The 21,174-nt window shown below is 47.1% G+C and overlaps 2 protein-coding genes across 10 annotated transcripts in view; both read right to left on the minus strand.

Moving 5' to 3' along the window:
* The window catches only part of LOC123027715 (cell migration inducing hyaluronidase 1), a 151,349-nt gene that overhangs the window by 127,897 nt on the left and 2,278 nt on the right, over positions 1-21,174 (minus strand). The gene's annotated exons all lie outside the window — the stretch shown is intronic.
* Positions 1-21,174, minus strand: part of LOC123027716 (cell surface hyaluronidase-like) — a 69,354-nt gene that overhangs the window by 45,937 nt on the left and 2,243 nt on the right. For 7 of the 9 annotated variants that reach the window (XR_006415558.1, XR_006415557.1, XM_044438858.1 and 4 more), the window contains exons 3-10: positions 18,307-18,865; positions 16,572-16,741; positions 13,144-13,332; positions 12,431-12,600; positions 11,386-11,595; positions 7,689-7,894; positions 3,055-3,124; positions 777-905 (exon numbers count right to left, since the gene is read on the minus strand). Coding sequence is in view for 7 of the 9 variants with exons in the window: in XM_044438858.1 (XP_044294793.1) it covers positions 777-905; positions 3,055-3,124; positions 7,689-7,894; positions 11,386-11,595; positions 12,431-12,600; positions 13,144-13,332; positions 16,572-16,741; positions 18,307-18,865 (1,703 nt within the window). In the remaining 2 variants the exon portion in view is untranslated. Of the gene's footprint in view, positions 1-776; positions 906-3,054; positions 3,125-7,688; positions 7,895-11,385; positions 11,596-12,430; positions 12,601-13,143; positions 13,333-16,571; positions 16,742-17,260; positions 17,460-18,306; positions 18,866-21,174 lie in introns of those variants that run through there. The other 2 variants (XM_044438864.1, XM_044438865.1) reach the window with 2 other exon arrangements.

The raw sequence follows: 21,174 nt of genomic DNA on the forward strand, positions 1-21,174 counted from the left end.
GGCAGCTGTTCTTTTTATGGGGAAGTCACTGAGCATGTGTGTGCATGTGTCGCACATGCATGCACACAGATGGTACTATGAATAATACAAAATATTTACAAAAGCAGAATACGGCAGCTTTGCTGCAACATGCTATGGGATTTCTATCAGGGGTCATGGCCGACCCTGGCTAGCTGCTCACCTCCTGGAGAAATTCAGAGCAGGAAGATGTTCCAAGGAAATGAGAGCCAGAAGCACCAGACTAAATCAAGGTTCAATACTAGGGTGACCATGTGCCCTAATTTTCAGAGGACAGTCCTCTACTTGGATGCTTACAGGATGAAAAGGGGGCAGAGGGACTTGGAAGCTGCTTATCTACCATTAGCACTGGGACAGGGCATGTCACCTCATCACAGATATGGCCAGGTATTTAAATGAGAGCCATTCCTCCCAAATTGACATAACTAGAACTATAGCTAACTATAAATTATATGCAAATGTTGTGCTTTTGCTCTGCTTTGGTGAGACATTTTCTCTTATTTTAATGGTCAATTAGTGGTCACTCTGCAGGGCTTGAAAAGGGCAGCGGGCAAATGGAAGCAGCAGGGTTGGGGAAACAGAAGTGCAACTCTGGGATGGAGACGGCTGAGAGGGACGATTAGAAAAGAAGTTGGCCAGAGCCAGGAGCTGGAAAAAGAAAGTAAGTGAAACAATGGGCAGAGGAGAGCTGAGTTGATCCAAAATAAAGCTCCGTCTGAAGGACAGATGCTAAATAGTTCAACGAAGTCTGTACATGCCTTAAAGTTAGAGTGGGCTCTGTTGTTGTAAAATGTGCCCAGAGGAGTCAATTCAGATTGCCCAGTTGGATACTGTCCTTCAGACTGTCCAGTGGGAACCCGGTGGAAAATATACCATATTCCAACATCCTGGAGAAAAACCAAAGCAAGGACGATCAGACAGATGTGGCAGAGAAATCATCAGATGCTAGATTCTGCTTGCTGAGGCAAACAAAGGTGATGGAACTTGACTTCAAAGGCATGTTTTAAAAAACCACTAATACACACATTTGGATAATTTTTTTTTGTCTTGCTACTAGTCCCTCTCAAAGTACCCTGAAGAGATGCATAAATGACAAGATGTGAAATTGATTACAACTGCCACAACTTCCTTGTAAAAGAATACATTCGGTTGTGACTCATCAACTCAAGTGCAAGCACTGACTCATGTCCTACCAGGGCCCCAATTAAACTCTTCCTTTTGCCATTTTATGAAACTGTAGAAAATGGAAGAAGCAGCAGTTCTAGAGAGAAATCCATTCAGTTTTGCTTAATTGCATATGAACCAAACTGCAAGGCAAAATTCACTGATCCTTCAAAATGTGCATTTCTGCACATTGCATTGTGACATTTTTCAATCAAACACTGTGTCCAAGATGGAGTATACTAAGAAGGGTGCATGCAGAACAGTATTTCCTTGTGAAAGGAACATTAAAATTGCATTAAATTTGGACTATTACTTGCAAAGATGGAAAATTAAAAATAAGTAAAACTGCATTAAAAGAGTATATATAATTATCCAAAATGCACACCAAAAGGCAAATAAATGTTCATGAAAACTTTTTAGAAATCTTAAAGTTTAGGATGAATCAGGCTCAGTATTGGCAAAATAAGAAACAAAAGCTGACAGATACATTCTTCCCTAATAGAGGCAGCTAGAGAGAGAAGGAGGGCAATTCTATCACCTCTGCTGAGACAACAGCTGCCTTTGGCTTTCCAGAAACTCAAATTGCAGCAGACTTTTTGGATTAAGTATGGGATTTAAAAGGCTATATCAAATACTGGCAACTCATAAGTGGATAGAAATCTGTGTCAGGGATCAGTGCTAGCTCCAGGTTTTTGGAGGCCCTTGGGAAATGGGTCCATTTCTCAGTGAGCTTACCTTCTTACCCCCACTGTCCTTAGCTGCTCTTGCTCCTTCTTTTCTTTCTTCATCATTGCTACTACTTGCCTGCTTGATGGGCAGACAGCCAGGGAGCAAGCAGGCACTGTCTCCTCCCACCCCTCTTGCACACTGCCTCCATGGCAAGAAACAGGGGAACAAACAGGCTGCAATGGCGAAGAGGAATAGCAAATCCGGGGGAACCTCAGCAGTAGGCCCCTGCTAGGGAATGTTCCATTAGCAGTTGCCCAACCAGGCTCAGCTTCCATGGAAATCCTGTTTTGAACAGCCAATCAGCCAGTATCCTATCCAACAATTTAGGGGGAAATTGGACTACTACCTTTCCAATTTTATATGCAAGATTGACAATGGAATGACTGACAAGAGCTTGATGTTCATATATACTAAGCAAATACTGTACATGCAACATATGTAACATTAAATGCAGATAGACCCATTCTGTTGCTGTAATTTCAATTACCTTGCCACACTCTGCTCATGTACGCAAAATTCAAGGCAAGAGGCCTGTGGCAAGTTCTCAACACCTGGACAAAAGTGACACAACATGCAGAGTTCTGCTTGGGAACACACTGTGGAGGGCTTCCACCTACTCCTCTTCAGAGGTTGTGGAGCAGCCAGAATCTACTGCTGAAATGCCAAGGTCAACAGATCCAGAGGAAAGCCAGGCAGCTTCAGATTCAGTGGGGAAGTTTAGTGAGAAGGGACAGGCCTAACATCACTAATTCCAGGATACAGTGTAAGGTTAAGAGCGTGGACCAGCTGGAAAGCACCAGATGCTTCAAATAACCGGTCCTAAAACAAAAGGACCCACTTTAAATGGTTTGCTTTTTCAGTTGGGAAAGGAGGAGAGGTATTTGGGTTGGAAAAAACTCCTCTCATTAAGCCACATTTCCCTAATGGCCACTACTCTAAATTTGCTTGTGACTTTTGTTCCTGACTTCTACAATACTCTTCTATTGTACTACAATGCCAGCCTATTAACATAAAAGACTTCTAGGTAAAGGCTTTTTTCAGGTCTGCTTGGAAGGAGAATGAGAAGACTGGGCAGGACAGAACCAGGGTAAGGAACAACACTGGAGCCTCTAATGTTGGTAGGTGCCCAAACCGTCCAGTTACCTGTGCGCCAGCAGCTGCATTCTCTATCAGATTGTTGTTGGGGTTAGCAATCCAGAAGGAGCTGACAGCCCTGAAGAAGAAAATAAGACGACTTTTAGATTCATTTAAGCCACTAAGTGGGAAGAAAGCAAAATGTTATGGCATTGTACTGCTTGGAGTTTAGCCATGATACTGCCATAAAGTTTTAAAACTCCACATAAGCCAATAAATGACACCCTTTATGTCGGGTTAGATGCCTTCAGTGATGTCAAGCATTTCATGGAACCTCATGCAAGCCATGTTGTAAATTGTAATTAATGAAGCATTAGCATAAAAGCTGGACTCTACTGAACAAACAAAAATCTATTAAAAAACTGATGTTCTCTCCTCCTCCTCTGATCTTTGAACCTAAAACGGTTGGAGCTGTTGATGGCAGTCTATCAAGCTGGGACATAGTGGTGCAGCTGAAGCAGAAGCAGCCAAACATCCTGAAGTTCAAGGTGGAAAATCCAGACAGAATTATGTCATATTCACTCCCTCTCTCTCTCTCACATACACACACTAACACAATCCATCATATGTCCTCTGTGCAAGTTGTCTCAGCTGCTATTCCCTGGTATATTGCATCACTCAAGCCACATGTGTAGCTCCAACTCTGCCACCCTTGATGGACCACAGAATCTGCCACTGAGCTGGCCAAGGGCCATAGCTAAGGGGCAGCATGCACGTTTGCATACAGAAGTCCCCATGTTTGACCCTGGCACCTGCTAATACGGCTAGGAAAGACCCCTGCCTGAAGGAGGCTCTCCACCCCTGCGTGGGTCCAGAATCTAATGTTAGAGCAGCTCTCGTGGTGGGGAAGGTAGATTCCACTGGTGGGCAAGACCCAATACCAAAGGGCAAAAGTACCACCATATTGTAGCTTAAATCGCCTTTTGCCCATTCTTAGGAAAGGGATGCCAGCCTTTTAGAATGGGAGGGAAATGCACATAAAAGAAAAATTCAAAAACCACCGAACAATCAGTAAGATCTAGTTGCTGCTCCTCACTTGGTTATAAAACTCACTGAGTGACTTTGGTTTAGCTGCTGGACAGAAGAAGGGCTATGCAGGCTGCCTTGGATTCCTAGCAAGCGGGGAAGGGATGATATACATTTTATTTATTTATTTATTTATTTATTTATTTATTTATTTATTTATTTATTTATTAAAACATTTTTATGCTGCCCCATTTGCCAAAGCCTCGGGGCAGCTTACAACATACAGAGTCCGCCAAAAAAATGAGTACCTGTGAAGCAATCTCAATAGACACTTTGAGCACTTTGGCTAATGGCCACCACTTTGAGCAACTCTTGTAATTGTAGAGGCCAAAGGTAACTTGCATTAATCTCATGATGCCTCAATAAATTTAGTATTAAAATATTTATACATGTTTTTCTTTTCCTGAAGTGTGTATACATTTTTGGCAGACTCTGTATAATTCCTACATCATAATCAATCATAAATGGCTATCTAGGAAAGTACACTAGGGGCAGATTAGTCTCTCTCCCGGCCTAAATTGCCACCCTTGAGTGGAGAGGCTGACATAGTGTGTCAGCTTCTGTGACTTCATGGCAGGGAAGCCTTCTGGCATGGCACAGGCAGAGGGGACTAGGCTGGACCCAGGGCAGAGGGAGGCAAAGTCCACCGGCAAACGGAGAGGCACGACTGAGCAACAGCCGCAAAGACGTAGACAGGAGCTGCCGGCGGCCCAGCAGCAACCTGCTCCTGCAGGCTTGCTCCTGGAAGCAAAGAAGGAATGGCAACGTGCCAGGTGTGCCTGCATTCCTGGGCAGGGCAGAGAGATTATTCTAGATGCTACAAGAACAGATGTTGCTGCCAATCCGTCTAGCCCAGTCTGCTCCAGCCTTGCCCAGATGGCTTGAATGACAACTCCCATCAGCCCCATGCGGTGGCATGGCCAATTTACAGAAAGGATTAAAGTTCTAACCCCAAAAATCTAGATGGCATCAGGTCAGGGAAAGCTGCTGTGTTCTGACCTGGTTCTGACCCATCCCATCCAAGGCTTCAGAAAGCAGTTTTCTCTGGCCTTGGTAGCCAAGAACATTGCTGCTGGAGACTCCGGGAACTGAACCAGGGACCCTCAGCTCAACTGCCAGAATGATAGGCCTTCCCTAAGAGACCAAAAGCACATCAGGGAATGCTTGGAAGCATGTTTTAAGTGGTTTTGCAAGCCATGCTTTGAGGTAGCAACTCTGATCTCATGGCTGATGCCAACAAGAGAAAGACAAGGAGCAGCACTGGCTCCAGAAAGCAGAGACCTGACTGGCAAGCCCCGGCTGGCAGGAAGCCACTGCTACGTCTGCACTGGACTCTTGCCTTGCATCAGACTAGCTAGCCCTGAAGAAATCTTTTGCTGAAAGCTCAGAACCTGCAGAAACAATAGGCAAGACATCCTCTGCAGAAGGCAGGCACGACCTCAGCTTGAAGAAGAGGCTCCAAGTCTAACTTACAGTGCATATGTCAGAATGAGCAGTTAGTCATGACTGCCAGTTTGATAAGCCCTCCATATTAATAGCAAGGACTCATACTAAAAAGACAGTGCTATGTTACATAGGAAACTATACATAGCCATGTCTGCCAGGGTGACTTTGCAGTCAGCCATGCTGCCACCTCATCTGCTGATTGTAACAGAGGCTAATCAGCGCTGAACTGCTTTTGCTTTGGATATCCCTAGGAACAAATTCCCAGAATGCACATGCTGCAGGAGGACCACGAATGTGGCCTGTCCATACAGTACAGCAGCCTGTCCCAGCCTGGTGTTCTCCACATGTCCTGGACTCTGGATCACAACAGTGAGGAATGCTGGGAGTTGGGAAACATCTGGAGGTTAGGGGAGGGTGAATTAAGGGATCCTGCAAGCCCAAACACCCAGCTGTGGAGCAACTGTCCCATGCGCTCTGCAGGAGTGTCAGGTCTTCACCCTGGGGGCGAGAAGCCTGGTGCTGAGTGCATTGTTTTTAAATCACACATGCAGTGCAAAGGTTCATTTTGATGTGTGTCTGTACAGAGGGATGTTTGGGTCTTTTTCCTTGGGGACTCCATGCAACAGCTAGCACAGAGATCTTCGTTAAATTTTGTTCTGCCAGCATGTTCCTTTCTCATATACAATTGACTGATATTCAGCCTCATGAGACATATGCTAGAACTTGGTCATCCCATGTAAGGAAGTTCACCACCACCACCACCACCACATGTATGTCCCATCTTCCTCATGTGAGGAACCCCAGACTGCTTATATCATCCCCCTCCTCTTCTCTGTTTGATCCTCTTAGCAACAATCCTGCAAGGTATGTTAGAATCAGTGACTGGTCCAAAGACACCCAATGAGCTTCATGGCCAAGCAGGTACTAGAACCCAGGTCTCCAGACTCCTAGTCCAGCCTTCTAACCCCTGTGCAATGCTGGCTCTCTCTTAGTACATTCAGAGGTAGGCTCCGATATGCCCTTTAATTTCATTAAAATATACATAAATTGGATGCACAATCACTGATCATTTGCTTTGGCTGGGAGTTCTGTGTCCATTGCATTACTTTAAAAGGTAAAGGTAAAGGGTTCCCCTTGACGTTACATCCAGTCATGCCTGACTCTCGGGGGCGGTGCTCATCTCCGTTTTCTAGCCGAGGGAGCCAGCGTTTGTCTGCAGACAGTCTCCGTGGTCATGTGGCCGGCATGACTACACACCGAACTTCACGGAACACTGTTACCTGCCCACAAAGTGGTGCCTTTTTACCTACTTGCATTTGCATGCTTTCGAACTGCAAGGTTGGCAGGAGCTGGGATGGAGCAACGGGAACTCACCCCGTTGTGCAGATTCGAACTGGCGACCTTTTGATCAACCAGCCCAGCAGCACAGCGGTTTAAACCACTGCCTCGGTTTATTCAAGGGATGATATATGTTACTCCTACTTAGAGTAGACACATGGACTGCAACAGGACTCAGTGAAAGTAACATTGGCTAAATGAGCAGCTGATCTGTGAATGAACCAATGTATCATTGCACATGGGGCACCTTGTTTACAGCATCTGTTCAAAGTCTGCACTTGAGATTCATTGTCCATTTCTTGGACTGTTATAGTTCAACTTGCTCAAACAGTTTTCCTCCCACAGAGCTTGACACCAGCTGGGCTCAGATAACACAATAACCCCTCTCAAGTTGGGTAGGGGCTGTTCTTGAAATATAGGTTATTGTATTGTTAACCCATGGCTTGTTACCTGCAAACAACCCAGGAAAGGAACCCATGATTTGTTGTTGAGTTGTGAACTCTGGGTTGTTCACCATGGTTTGTTATCTCAGCTGGGTTCAGACAATGTACACCACATAATTCACGGTTCAGAGATAGTCCATATTCAAATCTGTGTTCAGGCTACATGAAAACCCACACTCGGGAACATAGTATAAGTTGAGGGGGGGTTCTTACTGCACTATGGGTTACAGAGAGAAGGGGTAGGGTTAGGATCAGCCCGCTCCCTCCCGAAAGAACATTGTGCAAAAGAACGATTCAAGTAGAAAGAATTCCCCACTGCAGTCATGGAGGGTCTGCATGAATGGGAAAGCCCAGGCGGGGCCAGGAACCAAAAAGCCATTTTATACTTACATGCAGTCCGTGCCAGGTACAGGGATGTAGTCGCCATGGACATTCTCGCGCAGGGCGAGGCACATCGCTTCGTTGCGGTCTGTGGGCAAGATGGTGCCTGCCTTGGTGAGAAGCCCCAAATTGTGATGAAATGTATTCCGCTGCTCCGTCCCATCTTCAAGGAAAAAACAGTGCCCCAGTGTGTCGTAGCCAATAGTATCTTTCACCTAAGACAGGCCCGCACATATGGAGGAGGAGGAGAAAGGAGGAGGAGGAGATCATTGTAAACAGAGAAGCACTACTATTCCAAGCAATGACTGCAAGCAGATGTCCTCACAGACCTTCCTCTGTCCCTTGATAAATATCCCAAGCTCAACCTTGAACTTTCAGTGTGTGGAGGGTTTTCATATTCTAACCGAACTCCCCTCTCTCTCTCTCTCTCTCTCTTTCTCTCATCAAAATCTGCGCTTCGGTCTTCTTTACCACCACTGGGTTGTTTCGCTGGCCTCCTCTTCAGACTCTGCTGAAGTAGGAAGTTTTTTCTCTCCCCAGCGCTTAGCCCAAATGATGCTGAACAATGAGCTCTGCCTTCACTCTGACTTGGCTTCAGAATTCCAGGAAGGCACAGTGGGGTGGGGTTGAGGAGAGTGAACAGATGCAGCAGCAGACTGACCTCCAAAAGATGCTTCAATTCTTTTTTGAAGAAACTTTTGCAGTGGTGTGTGGGGCGGCGGGGGCGGGTTGCCATTTCAGGTAGCAAAATCTCTTGGACTGGCTTTCTCAGCAGTCATTATGTAACTGGGAGTACAGAGCCTCAAGTCCTGTTAAGGGCTCAATCTAACCTTCCTGGAGTTTCCCAGATGGCTGTGCCCCCTTCCCTTCTCCTGGCTGTAAAATGATTTCTCCAGCCACCGCCGATCGTTTGGTTTCCCAGCTTCGGTGCAGTTCCTTACCTTGCTCTAAAAGAGGGAATGCCTCTTCTATGGCTTAGCTACTAGCAGCAGAACCTCCAGCCAAAATATGCTAAGTCTGGGAACCACCCTTTTGTTTGGATATTTTGGGAACCACCCTTTTTATTTCTGGCTCTGCTCTCACTTGGAGCACAGCTTGCACCCCACTCCAAGCTCCTCTGAACTGGATTTGGCCTTCAGGTTGAAAGAGGCTCAGCACCCCTGATATACCCAGACCTCACTTGCGATGGACTAAATCTGGCAATCCATTAAATGTATCAGTCACTTTGTGTGACTGATTCAGAACAACAGATCTGGAGCAGCCCCAACCAAGATTAGGACTATACCTCACCAAGCAGGGAGTGCACCCCTTCATCCCATGCTGCAGCCCTGAGAAAAATCTACCAGAAACTGCTATTACCCCATGAGGAGACGAGTATTTTGAGGCGGGCGATTCATTTGGGACACATGAATTTTCATGCATCACAGTTGCTCTTTAAACAAAATGCAGACAATAAGTTGGACACAAGCAGCAAATGCATTACTTGTGCCTATATACAGAATTAGTGTATTTGGAATTACTGCAAATTTGCCTTTTCGGCCTAATGTATGGTTGCACACTGAAATCACACTGTCAAGCCGTAGTTCCTGCCCCTGCCCGACAGCTCCATCCTCCAAGGATTTCGGAGCGAATTATTGTGCAGCAAAAAATATTTCGATCCTGTAAGGTAGGTTAGGCTGAAGGATGGCAACTGGTCCAGAAATCCCCCAGGATGCCTTGGGGCAGAGGAGCAATGCAATCCCGGAGCACATATTCCACCTACTCTGCCACAGAGCCTTTATCGATGCCACTGGAGAAGAAGCGTGTGGCATTTAATTTTAGCCTTGAAAACAGACCTGTTTGTGTTAAGGCCGGTTCTGAGCTGACTTAGGACCCCTCCTTGCTGTGCACCCTTCCAGCATGCCACGTGCACATTTTGGACAATAGGCCTGGATGATACACTCCAAAAACATTTCGTCTAAATCAATCCAGCCCCACGTTGCGTGCCAAAGCTAACCGTGACTGAACATCCTGGAATAGCCAGCAACACGTGTTGGGGAGAGCATGAAGGTCACTGATGTTCTTTCTGAGCTATATATACACGTTTGCTATTTGGAACCATCCCAAATAAGCTCATATTTAAAAGCCTAGATGGGACCTGGATTGCTATAGGAAAGAGGTTGGCCACTTTTGTTTTTTCCAACACCCTACAAATCGACACTGCAGGTTTGGCTAGCTGAGCACAACTGACTGAACTGTTGCCCCTGTTTAGGCCCCTTCCGTTTAACTGGTGGAACAAACCCAACATCTTTTTTATTAAGAGGGACACTGAAGCCACCTGCCCACCCCTCCTCTGGCTTCCCTGTTCCCCCTAAGCTTCAGCTCAAGCTTCACACTGGCTGACCCTTCGCAGACAACACTAACCCTAACGCACACTCAGTGCCTTCTCTCCCCTGTTCCACTGGCCAGCCTGGCTGGTGGCAGCAGCCGGGGCCGGGCTCTCCGAGGGCAGCTGCGGCCAACACTGGCACATGGAGGAAGAGGAAGAGGAGGAGGGCCTCCTGGCCCAGAGGACGTCTGGGGCCTATTTAAAGACCTGCCACGAGGGCGCTGCCCTTGGGCGGCTGCAAAAGCCCCTGATGGCTACTTGTTGGCCACCAGGGCGGCATGGGTGGGGGACTCACGTCTGGGGGTGCTGGGCCCGGCTTTAATTGGGCCCAATAGCCAGTAGACAGAATCCAGTCATGCCCACATTTTATTGGGATATTGGTTGCGCCTGGGGTGTCCCTATAAAGCTGATTACAGGTAGGAGGAGGTATGGTGCTGGGAGGGTGACATGCCAACAAAGAGAAAGAGGGGCAGATGTTTGATGGCTGTCCCTTCTCCTGGTCACCCTCCAGTCCTGCCAACCCCTGGCAGCCTTATCAACCTGCCCTCAGGTATGCTGGTGCCACTGCTGAAAGCCAAGTCGGCCCAAAATAAAACCTCTCCCATCCATGCTTTGATCATGGATGAGGGGGCCATAGAATGGCTTGTCGATACAAAGCAACACAGCTGCCTGGATTTCTGCATTGTTCTGGGAGGGTGGCTCCGAACACGGTCAGGATGAGCGCCTGCCCTTCACAATTTGCCACTATGTCCCTTATTTTAACCACCCGCTTTCCATGCAGAATGCAGTGTCAATTTATGCTGTCAGTGTAAATATATATTGTTTTCAGATAATGCTACAGCCCTTTTAGGAACATCCATCAGAAGCACTTCATCTATACAATGATGTAACCTAACCCTAACCCTTGGCTTTTCATTTAAAAAATTACCCTACTGTACATTTGTAGAAAATACATTTCTAGCTATCATTATCAGAACATTGCAAAACTACATTGCCTGCTACAAACAGAACAATAAACTCAACCGCTCTGGAGTATAAAACTCAAAAGAACTCAATGAATTCAACAAACCCCAGGAACATTTGTGATCCAAAACACCCCATGTCTGCTATGTGCTCACTCAAGTGGAGTGAGAAAGGGGGAAGAGCTACAACAGTGAGCAGCTACAACAGCAGTGCTAGGAGCCTCTGAGGACTGCCAGTGAGCCCCCTTTAGGGGTACAGGCCTTGACTACTGCCCAACAGTCCTGACTCTTGGTGCCCTGGGCATGGACTGAAAACCACTCTTTGAGCATTCTGATTAACCTTAGTATCAGCAGAGAGCACAAAGCAAACTCCTACCAAAAGTCCATTGGCTCCATGGATGGCAACACACCTCGAGAAGCAGTGATGGATAGCCAGGTTGTCCAGGTAGGATGGTGGGCTATAGCCTCCTCTCTCATCCACGTCTCCCGTCAGATGGAAATGCACAGAGTAACTGCCCAGTATTTGCTGGCCCATGTGTTTCAACTCCACCCCTGCCATGTGGACGGAGGTAAAATTCTTCTGGATCTATTCAAACCAACAGAAAGAAAAGGATATGTTGTGAGCCGCCCCGAGGCTACGGCAAGGGGCGGCATAGAAATGTTTTAATAAATAAATAAAAATAAATAAATACGTTTTGTCCTTGAACATGTGCATTTGTGCAGAGGCATCTTGCATGAAGACACTTCGAGAGACACAGAAGGCAATGGCTTATGTGACACAAGCCAGAGAAAGCAAGCCATTTCAGCTGGAGGTGGACCCAATCCAGCTAGATGGGGCAGGTAAGGAGAGTTCCAGGTGCAGTTGAGCGCAGCACCAAAGGAACTGGCAGCTTTGCTCTGGAGGTGTAAACAGGATCTCAGCTCTAGCACAGCAGCTCCTGCAGCTCACAGGCCAAATTCCATTTGGGGAAGCTCCTGGGGTTTGCCCCCTGATGGAGGGTGGAGCCAAAAGGTAAAGGGGGCAGGGCCTAAAACCCCCAAATAACAATGTACTGCCAGCAACGGAGCTTTAGGAAAAGCTTTTTAGAGAGTGGGGTGTGGGGGAGGAAGAATCCTTCAGGGAAGCCAGGAGCTGGACTGGGACCCCCAGAGGGACTGCTTCGGCCTCCGGCTTCGTGCTTCCCATCGGCCCAGCTGCACAGGCTGAGGCTGCCAGGCTCGTTACGTTTGGTCGCAGTGCTGGTGAGATGTTGCATCTCCCATCATCCCCTCAGCTTGGTCACTAACCACACTGACTGGGGATAATGGGAACTGTAACCCTAGACTACTACTACTACTAATCCTTTTTTAAAGGGCTAGGAGATTTAGATTCCCCAGATTTGGGAGTGGATTTGGGGTATGAGCCACTGAAGCATACTTACTTTAATCTGCCCTCCAAACGTATCAAAGCTGAAAAATTGGCAGTGGTTTGGCCCATAACAAGAGTCCTCCATCTCTCCTTGAATCAGTATATTTCGTGTCAGGATGCCAACTTCTGCTCTCATGTCTACACCATCAACAATCTCGCCCATGTGAAGGTAAAGTGGATTTCCTGGCCAAAACAAAGAAAATGCACAATGGTTCCTTCACCCTTGTTAACTGTGTGTGTGTGTGTGTGTGTGTGTGTGTGTGTGTTTCAATTACAAACATAAACATTTAATAAAATTGAATTGTCCTCTTCTTCATGTCCCACCTACCCTTCCTTGACCCCTGTATCATGACTACCCAAAAATTACCTCAGCTACGTATTTGTTTTACTGTAGGTTGTTTTTATTATTGTTAGTTTATATAATATTATAATCCACTTGGAAAGTCTTCAGACTAGTATATTGGAATATGTTGAGTAAATAAATAAAGTATAATCAATTATATCAACCTTGTGGAACTGGTCACTGCAAAAGGGAGAAAATGAAGAGCCAACAGACAACCCTGAGGGAAGAAAGAATGAACTCGAAGACTACAGTATGTGACCAATGCTGTTTCCAAGACGGCCCAAAGTGGGGAAACCAATCCCATGCTCCTCAGCTCAAGCTGATCCCACTTTTTCGAGCCCCTCTCAGTTTTTCCACTGACAAGTCAGGAGCGAGGCTCCTACCATCGATCTTCACTTGATTACTTTGGCACTCCGAGCAGGGCAGCAAGCGAAACGCTTCCGCTTGGTGCATGGAATAGTCAGTGCTGGCAATTACGATCTCCTCTCCAGGCAACCAACTTGTCACTTCATCCACCAAATCCAAAATTATGCCCTCAGACATCTCCACCTTAAATCCATGATGGGGCACTCCTGGAGGGAGGGGGGAGAGTGATCGACAAAGTGATCAGATATATGCCATAATGATAATTACACTGCATCTACATCTTACTTTTTTCCTCTTGCAAGGATCCCAAAGCAACTTGCATGCACCCCTCCACCCCATTTTATCCCCCCCCCCAACAGCCCTGTGAGGTGGGTTAGGCTGGGAGTCCCTGGCTGGTCCAAAGGCACCCAGAGAGCTTCATGACTGAATGGGGGCTCGAACTGGGATCCCCCAAGGCCCAGTCCAATGCTCTTGCTGCTGCACCTCCAGGCCAGAAGCGGTGGCCCGGCTGCTTTGCACGCCTGGGGTTTGTTCCAGCAGCAGTCCCTCCTTGCTCCAGTTAAAAAATGTGGGCAGAAGGCAGGGAGAAGGAGCCTCCTCTGTCTAGGCAAGAGGAGGAGGTGTTGGCTCTGCTGAACTGGCACTCTTTGTCTTCTTCTGCCCTTGCCTTTCAGAGTCTTTTGCGCAGTTAGGAGGAGGTGGTCAAAATTGCCCAGTGGAAGAGTCCTGTATTGGCACCTGTGGATGGTTCACCACCGTTTGTTATCTCGGCTGGCTTCAGAATCTGGTACAGCAACCCACATTTAACCCTTACTCAACCCTCCAGTGTGTGTTATCATCTTGCCTGAACCCAGTGGCTAGCTGTGGGGAGAGGCACGCAGGTTGAATTCTTCCAGCAATACATCCTGACTTTCTGTAGTGCAAAGTATTTTGGAGTGACCTGATCTTGAATGGGGAAAAGGGGACCATTCCATCTATAAAGATCTGCCCCCGGCAGAGATGAAAATTGCTGGGACTTGTCTGCAGACACTTCTGCACAGGGCTTCCCGTGGGAGGTGGGGCAGACACCACACATCCCCAAACTTCGATCCAGCACCACAGAACCCGAAACCAGTTAAGGGTCATTGGAAAATCTCACACAGGCCTCTCCCTAAAATGACAGCATATAAAATAATTAAAAATTTGGTGCTCCTGTCATGACACCCCAATTCACAGTGGATTTTACTGCATATAAATCTGGGCGTTGACTATTCTACTGGAGAACCGAGAGCAACTGGAGCCCAGCCAGATTGGCAAAGGCCTATCGGTTTCTCATCCCTACATTACAGCTTGCTAGCGGGGGTTTTAAAAGTAGGGATAGGCTGCCTGTGCTTTGGCCTGCAACTCCCATCATCTCCTACCAAGGCTGATGGTTGCTGGAGTAGCACGCTAAAACCTCTGGAGGGATACAGTATGCTCTCACCCTTGCATTAGAGATGAGGAATGTGTGGATGTTGCTGGACCACAACCCCCAAGAATCCTCAGCATTGGCTAGGTTGGCTGGGGCTTATGGGAGTGGCAGGTTACAGGTTATTATTATGGAGGGCCACATTCCTCCCCACAGATTCTGTGAGTGGGGTGGAGCGTCTGAGCTGCCTGCACTTATACCAACCTTCCCCAACTGGTGCCCGATGGAGGTTTTGGATTACAGCTCCCATAAGCCTCATCCAGACAGTCTGGAGGGCACCAAGTTCTAGAAAGCAGCTTATATTCCTCTTCTAGCAGGCTTCCAAGAAAGAAGGGTTTAAACATTAACTCAGAAGAATAGTAACAAGGAAAAATGAAAGTGATTGCAAGCAAGCAAGCAAGCAAAACTGATTAAGTTTGCTATCAAAAGGATTGCATTAAATCCAAAGCTACTCTAGTCAATTATCAATTGTAAAATGTTGTCAGGTAACAGCCTTACGCCACTGCCATTCAGGAGATCAAACAGTTTCTCCTTGGCTTTGATCTTGGGGCAGGGGTGGAAAAGGCCCCAGAAGGCAAGGTTCTAATTTTATAAATTAATTGGCAGATCAAATATCAGGCAATAAAAGGACCAAATATTTGAAAGTAGTGTCTGAATGTTAAAATGAAATAGGCAGGCAACAAATATAGGCTCCCATTTCAGAATGCACTGACAGGGAGTCAGCATGGTCCAGGTGCTGAACTAGGAATCCGGAGATCCAGGTTCTATGCAGCCAGGAAGTTGCCTGGGTGACTTTGGACCAGTCATTTACCCACCGCCTAACCTACCTCACGGGCTGGTTACTGTAAGGGTAAGGAGAAGAGACTTTGAATTCCTTGCAAGAAAAGGGAGTGGGATATATGCATGTTAATTTAGAACAATTCAAGGGATACATCACCCAGATTAAGTGGGCTGGTGTACATATCTACCTCAACACAGTGCTCTCCAGATGCTATGGACAACAGCTCCCATCACCCCTAACAATGGCTGAGACTGATGGGAAATGCAGTTTTGGACTACTCCATAACTGCCTATATCATGGATGGCATCTCACCTGCTTTGACCTTATGGAAGCCTCCCCCAACCTGGTACCTTCTGGATATTTTAGATGACAACTTCCATCATCCATTACCACTGGCCACACTGGCAGAGGCTGATGGGAGGCTGGGAAAGGCTGGTTTGATTCAACTCATCCTAGGCTAGGAAAGCTCCTTGCTATTGCTGCTTTTGGTGCCCTGAGGGGCAGGCAGCGGCGGCTACAAAGGGTACTCTTAGCCTCATGCGGGTGCAGGGGACGAAAGGAGAGAGAAAACACTGGTGCTGTAAAACTTCATCAATAAATTGGTTCATGTTCAGTCCAAAGGAAGCAGCTTGCTTCTTTTTTAACATAAAGGACAACTTGGACAGATTATCTGCAGATATAGATATATTCAGGCAGACAGAAACACACAAACCTGAGGCTAGATCCAACCTTCCAAGTTTCCCCAGATAACTATGAGTCCTTTCGCGTGACCATCAATAGCCCAGTGATTTCCCAGCTGTTCTGCAGTTCCCTCTAACACTCAGGAATCTGAAATGCTTGAAATACCTCTTCGAAGGCCCAGGTTTATTTATTTACTATTACACTGAAAAATCAATTATAGCTGCTGGTTGTAAGAGCCTTCTGCTGAAAAATACTGTTATTTTTTATCCCATAACTTTTGCTTTTGGCCCTGCCTCTTGCTGGAATTGGGACCCAGAGAGCTTATCTGAAATTAAATTCAGATAGAGATAAAGAGGTTAACACCCATGTTTATTTGCATGCACGTTTGAGCACTTAATCAAATCAACCTAAGAATAGTCAGATAAAAAGGCACAAAGAGATACAACTTATCAGGGAAGGGATGCATGGCGCAGGAATACAAGGACTTGATAAAAACTGAATATGTCAACAAAAGATTAGAAAAGGATTTTTAAAACCTTTGATCCAGCCACTGTAAGCAGTGATTCTAAAGCTGCTGCCTTCGTAGGTCTTGAAGTCTTTTGCTGCCATTACCAGCCTGGATGTTCTGTTCCCTTGAGATGGCTCCGCATCTTCTACAGTGGAAGATGCATCATCCCCAAGAATCCCAATCAGAGCCCAGGGCTGTCTGGAGGGGCAGAGGAGGGCTGTGATGTAGAGGACAGTACCCCAATGACAAGATATTCTTGACTGGTTTTTATTCTGGATTTGCATATGTGGACCACTCCGGCTGATTTTTGGTGGAGAGAATCATGTTCAATTTCATTTAGCAGCTAAAGTGCTGTTTATCACCAGGTGGGCCATGCCGAGGCCAACTCCCCAGTGAAGGAATAGCCAAGGTGTGTAGGTGGTGATCTTTTGAGATTCTCTCTCGATTGGGTATGCATAAAGCCTATTAATCAGCTTAATGGGAGCAGTTGTGATTATGGCAAACGTGAAGAAGTAAAAAAAAGTTAGAGAACCTTCCAAAGGATGGGACCTCAGTCCAGAGCCGGCCGCAGAAGGTGCCCTGTGCCAGCCAGGCGCCCATCCACTGGGCCTTCTTTCAGGAGCCCCAGCAGCAGAAGGGCGGGGGAGCTGTGCCCTACGCCCGCCTCGCTTTATAGGCTCTTTTCTATGGTCTGCTAATAAGAAGCTAAGTCTTTACCCGCAAGCGTGTTTACTCTCTCTGGATCCCCAAAAAGAACCACTGCCATTCGCATGCCAGAACACACACGGAAGTGGAGAAGCTTCTTGCACAAACCCCCACGTGGGGGAGGGGAGAACAGCCAGGCCAGTGTGGGAGCTGTCCATGGTGGCAACCGGAGTTTTCAACAGAGCTGCTCTGCAGGCATTTACTGCTGCAGCTGCAAACGACAAATGAGTGTTCGCGCGCGCGCACGCACACACAGGCAAACTTGCACACAAAGCGCGGAGTGATCCAAACTGACAGACCACAAACAGTCTGTCAGGGGACACCCTTGGCTGCTGTAACTAGATAAGCCTTATAGCTTCCCATTAAGGGCAACTCCAAAGTTGTGGTTTCTTTCATTCCAATCCAGAAGCAAGATTTTTAAAAAGATGAATAAAAGGAAAGCATCCTTCATTCAGCTAGAGAATGCCACACGCACCGAGTGTGAGTGTTCTACATCCCGATTTAGCTGAAGCATCTTTAGTACTTAAGGGAAGGGGATGGTGAGGAGCCCTGCCCTGAGCCAGGGTTGGACTTGATGGCCTCACTGATCCCTTTCAACTCTACTGTCTGAGGATTCTAGGATTCTCACCCACCATGTCCTCAACCTGACTGAGCTTCCAGAGCTGCTGAACTATCATGTCTGTTATCCTCAAAGGACATGCGGCTGGGAAAGATGGTAGTTGCAGTCCAACCCTTCTGAAAGGCACCAGATCAGGGAGGGCTGATGCATTGTTTTAATTGCTGACAAAACTAATGGTACCTTGGTTTATTCCTACTCCAAATAACAGAGGAGGTGGAATTAAACCCCAAACTACCCCTCAACAACCTGGTCCTCATCTAACTGGAGTGCTGTAGATTGATTGATTGGTGAGGGTGGAGATACATGGAATCTCAGGAATGGGATGCATTTAAAATAATCTTTGACTTTCTGCTTGGAAGCTAAGCATCCTGGATGGAATCGGCCTGCAAGTTCATGGAAGGGATGCACGTGCGATTTTAAAGCACACATGTAAAAGTACCTGTGCTGCAGGTGCAGGATGGACTTGCTGTGCAGCAGGCTCCTGAGGAAGAGTCTGGTCTCCAGCGTTAAGCTCTTTGCGGCAGAGTCCCCCACAGCCATAGCCACCACACTGCCCGGGGCCTGATGCACCAGGAACTCCTTCAGCCGCCGGCCTTCATCCACAAAGAGGTGGGTGTCAAAGCGATCTGCAGCCATCACCTGGGCTGTGCCGGCATCCACTATGCAAACATTGAGGCCGCGGCTGCTCCAACGCTTCTCTGAGACATACCGGCCATGCCGGAGCCCACCTGGATACAATGTTTTTGCCAAAAGGGTCCAGGAACGAGGCTTTCTGCCATGCAACTCCAGAATGCCCCCTCTGCCCACTCCCAGGAATTTTTTGCCATAGCCTTCCACACTGGCTCCTTCTGTGGCTTTCCCATAAAGAGAGATGATGGCCTTAGAGCGGTACGGGCAGTTCTCAGAGCCAACATGTAATGCCCCACCATCCTCCAAAAGGATGCTGCGAGCTCTTAAGGTGATGGGCTGCTCCGGGTCGTCCGCAAATACTAAGACACCTGGAAAGTAAGCAGAAGGAGGACAACTTTCTCAGATATGTGAGCTGGTGCAGCCTAGTGGCAATTGAGCTGTTGCCCAGGAAGATGCTGGGTTGAATCACACCTCTGCCATGAACTAAGTTAGGTAAATTACTCCATCTCAGCCTCAGTTTTCCCATCTGCAAAATGGGAGATCCCCATAGTGGCTTACCTGACAGTGTCACAAGAATCAAAATTAGATGATGCATGTGAAAAGGCTTTGAATGTTCACAAGCAATATAGAAAAGTTAGGGGTGCTGATATACTATCTGTGTGTTAGGAAGCAAGAACAGGAATTGTGTAAAAAGGCAGCAGCTCAAAACTACACATTGACTGGGTTCAGACAAAATAATAATCCATACTCAACAGTTGAGTGAGGGATATTATTAAACTGTGAGTTATTGTGTTATCTGAACCCACCCATAACAAACCATGGTTTGTTAACCATGAACAAGCCACACTTTACAACCCAACAACAAACCATGGGTTCTCTTCTGAGATTGTGGTTAACCAATCAAAGTTTGTTCACTTGGCTGGTTGCACACAGTAGAATAACCCATTTCAAGAACAACCCATACTTCAATGACAAACCACAGTCACAGACAACCCATACTCAATCCTGGGGTGCAGCTAAGCCTGCTGTCTGAACTCTGCCACTAAACCTCATCTAGAAAACAAGGCAAGCTGAACTGCTCCATCAAAAGCATTCTGCTGGAGGTTCTTTCAGCTGTGCAAAGTGTGGCAAATACACATGTGAACCAGCCCATATATCAGTCTTCCCCAGCTTGGTGCCTTACAGATACCTGGGCTACAACTCCCAGCATTCTTGGCCATCTGGGTCTGATGGGAACTGATGTCCAAAACATCAGGAAGGTACCAGGTTAGGAACGGGTGCTAATATATGCCACAGGGGTTTTTTGAGAGGATAAAAGTGAGAGAATGGGGGGACTCATAAGCCTCCTTGAGTTCATTGAAAGGGGGAAAGGATGGGCTACAAATAAAACAACATAAAATAAAACATATAGTGGCAGCATTGCTCAGTGGATCAAAGCATAGGTTTGCAAAAGCTGGGTTCAAATTCCCAGTTGGTCTTGGTCAGTTGCTCTCTTTCCAGGCAACTTAACTTAGAAGGTTACTGGGAGAGATGAGATGTGAAGCACATTGGAGTGAATTATTCAAGAAAAGAGTCAGTTTGAAAATGAACAAAATTATTCCACAGAATATTGGGTGGGGTGGGGGTTGTACAGAGGCAGAAAATCAACTAGTCCAACTTCCGGCAAGTCCACATAGAGGGGCCACTTGTGGAAAGGAGTTATGTGCCTTTAATTGAAGCAGCTACATCTGTTGAATTTCAGTCTGTTAGGTTGCCGTTAATGGCAGAGACCTTCTGTAAGATGGCTCCATGAAGCAGGAGAACCACTTCAGGATTAAGTTCTAAACAGGACTGGCAGATCACTTACCATTTTCCAAGCATCCCCTTTGCCAGCTCCCACAATCCCTAACTAGAGGAACAGGACTAATGGGAACGGTTTCCCAAAGCATCGCAAGGCTGCTGGACTCGTTTTGCTCTGTGAAGGGGAAGGTTAGATAAATGCCCCTGCGCACACCCAGATCACAGCCTCTGGAGCACAGCCGCTTCAAAGGCTTCTGGATTTGTGGCATGTGCATTGCTGGAAGTTGCCAATCAAGTTCGTACTACAATGTATCTGGTAGCTCTTTAAAGGACCACAGGACCCTTTAATGTCTGCAACAGATGCATAGGGCTGCAGGCTGGCCGGAGCAAAGTGGAAGGACTCTGGATTCATCATGGAGCTGCTGCTGGGCATGGAGAAGGCGCCGGGCAGGCTAAGACAGACCCTGCCTGGAGTGCCAGAGCACCACTCCTGGCTGAACCAGATGGAGCAGGGCTCTGACTCCACGTAAAGAAGCGTCGTAGATTCTCTTTGCACCAGCAACTGAGACACTTGGGAAGCATCCGCTCCGCCTTGCTCTGCACGGCTCTTTGCAGGTTTGGAGGCAGACAGTCTCCAAGCACCACTTGCTGAGGAGGCCTGGAAGGGCTTCTTATCCTGCAGTCGTTTCCACACCCAGTGCCTGGTGGGAAAGAGGTGCTGGACTGGATAAGCCATTGCTCTGATCCAGCAGGGCCCTTGTGGGTTAGTAGACCCAGATACACAGAAAGGATTTCACAGAACTTTCTGGCCTTCTAAACACTGAAAAATAAGCATGGACGAGATGAGCTTTCTGCTCCTTTCCCAGTCTATGATTCTGCAACCTGAGAAGACCAAAAG

This window comes from Varanus komodoensis, unplaced genomic scaffold, assembly GCF_004798865.1.
Source record: "Varanus komodoensis strain SLA01 unplaced genomic scaffold, ASM479886v1 scaffold33, whole genome shotgun sequence".
Lineage (NCBI taxonomy): Eukaryota > Metazoa > Chordata > Lepidosauria > Squamata > Varanidae > Varanus > Varanus komodoensis.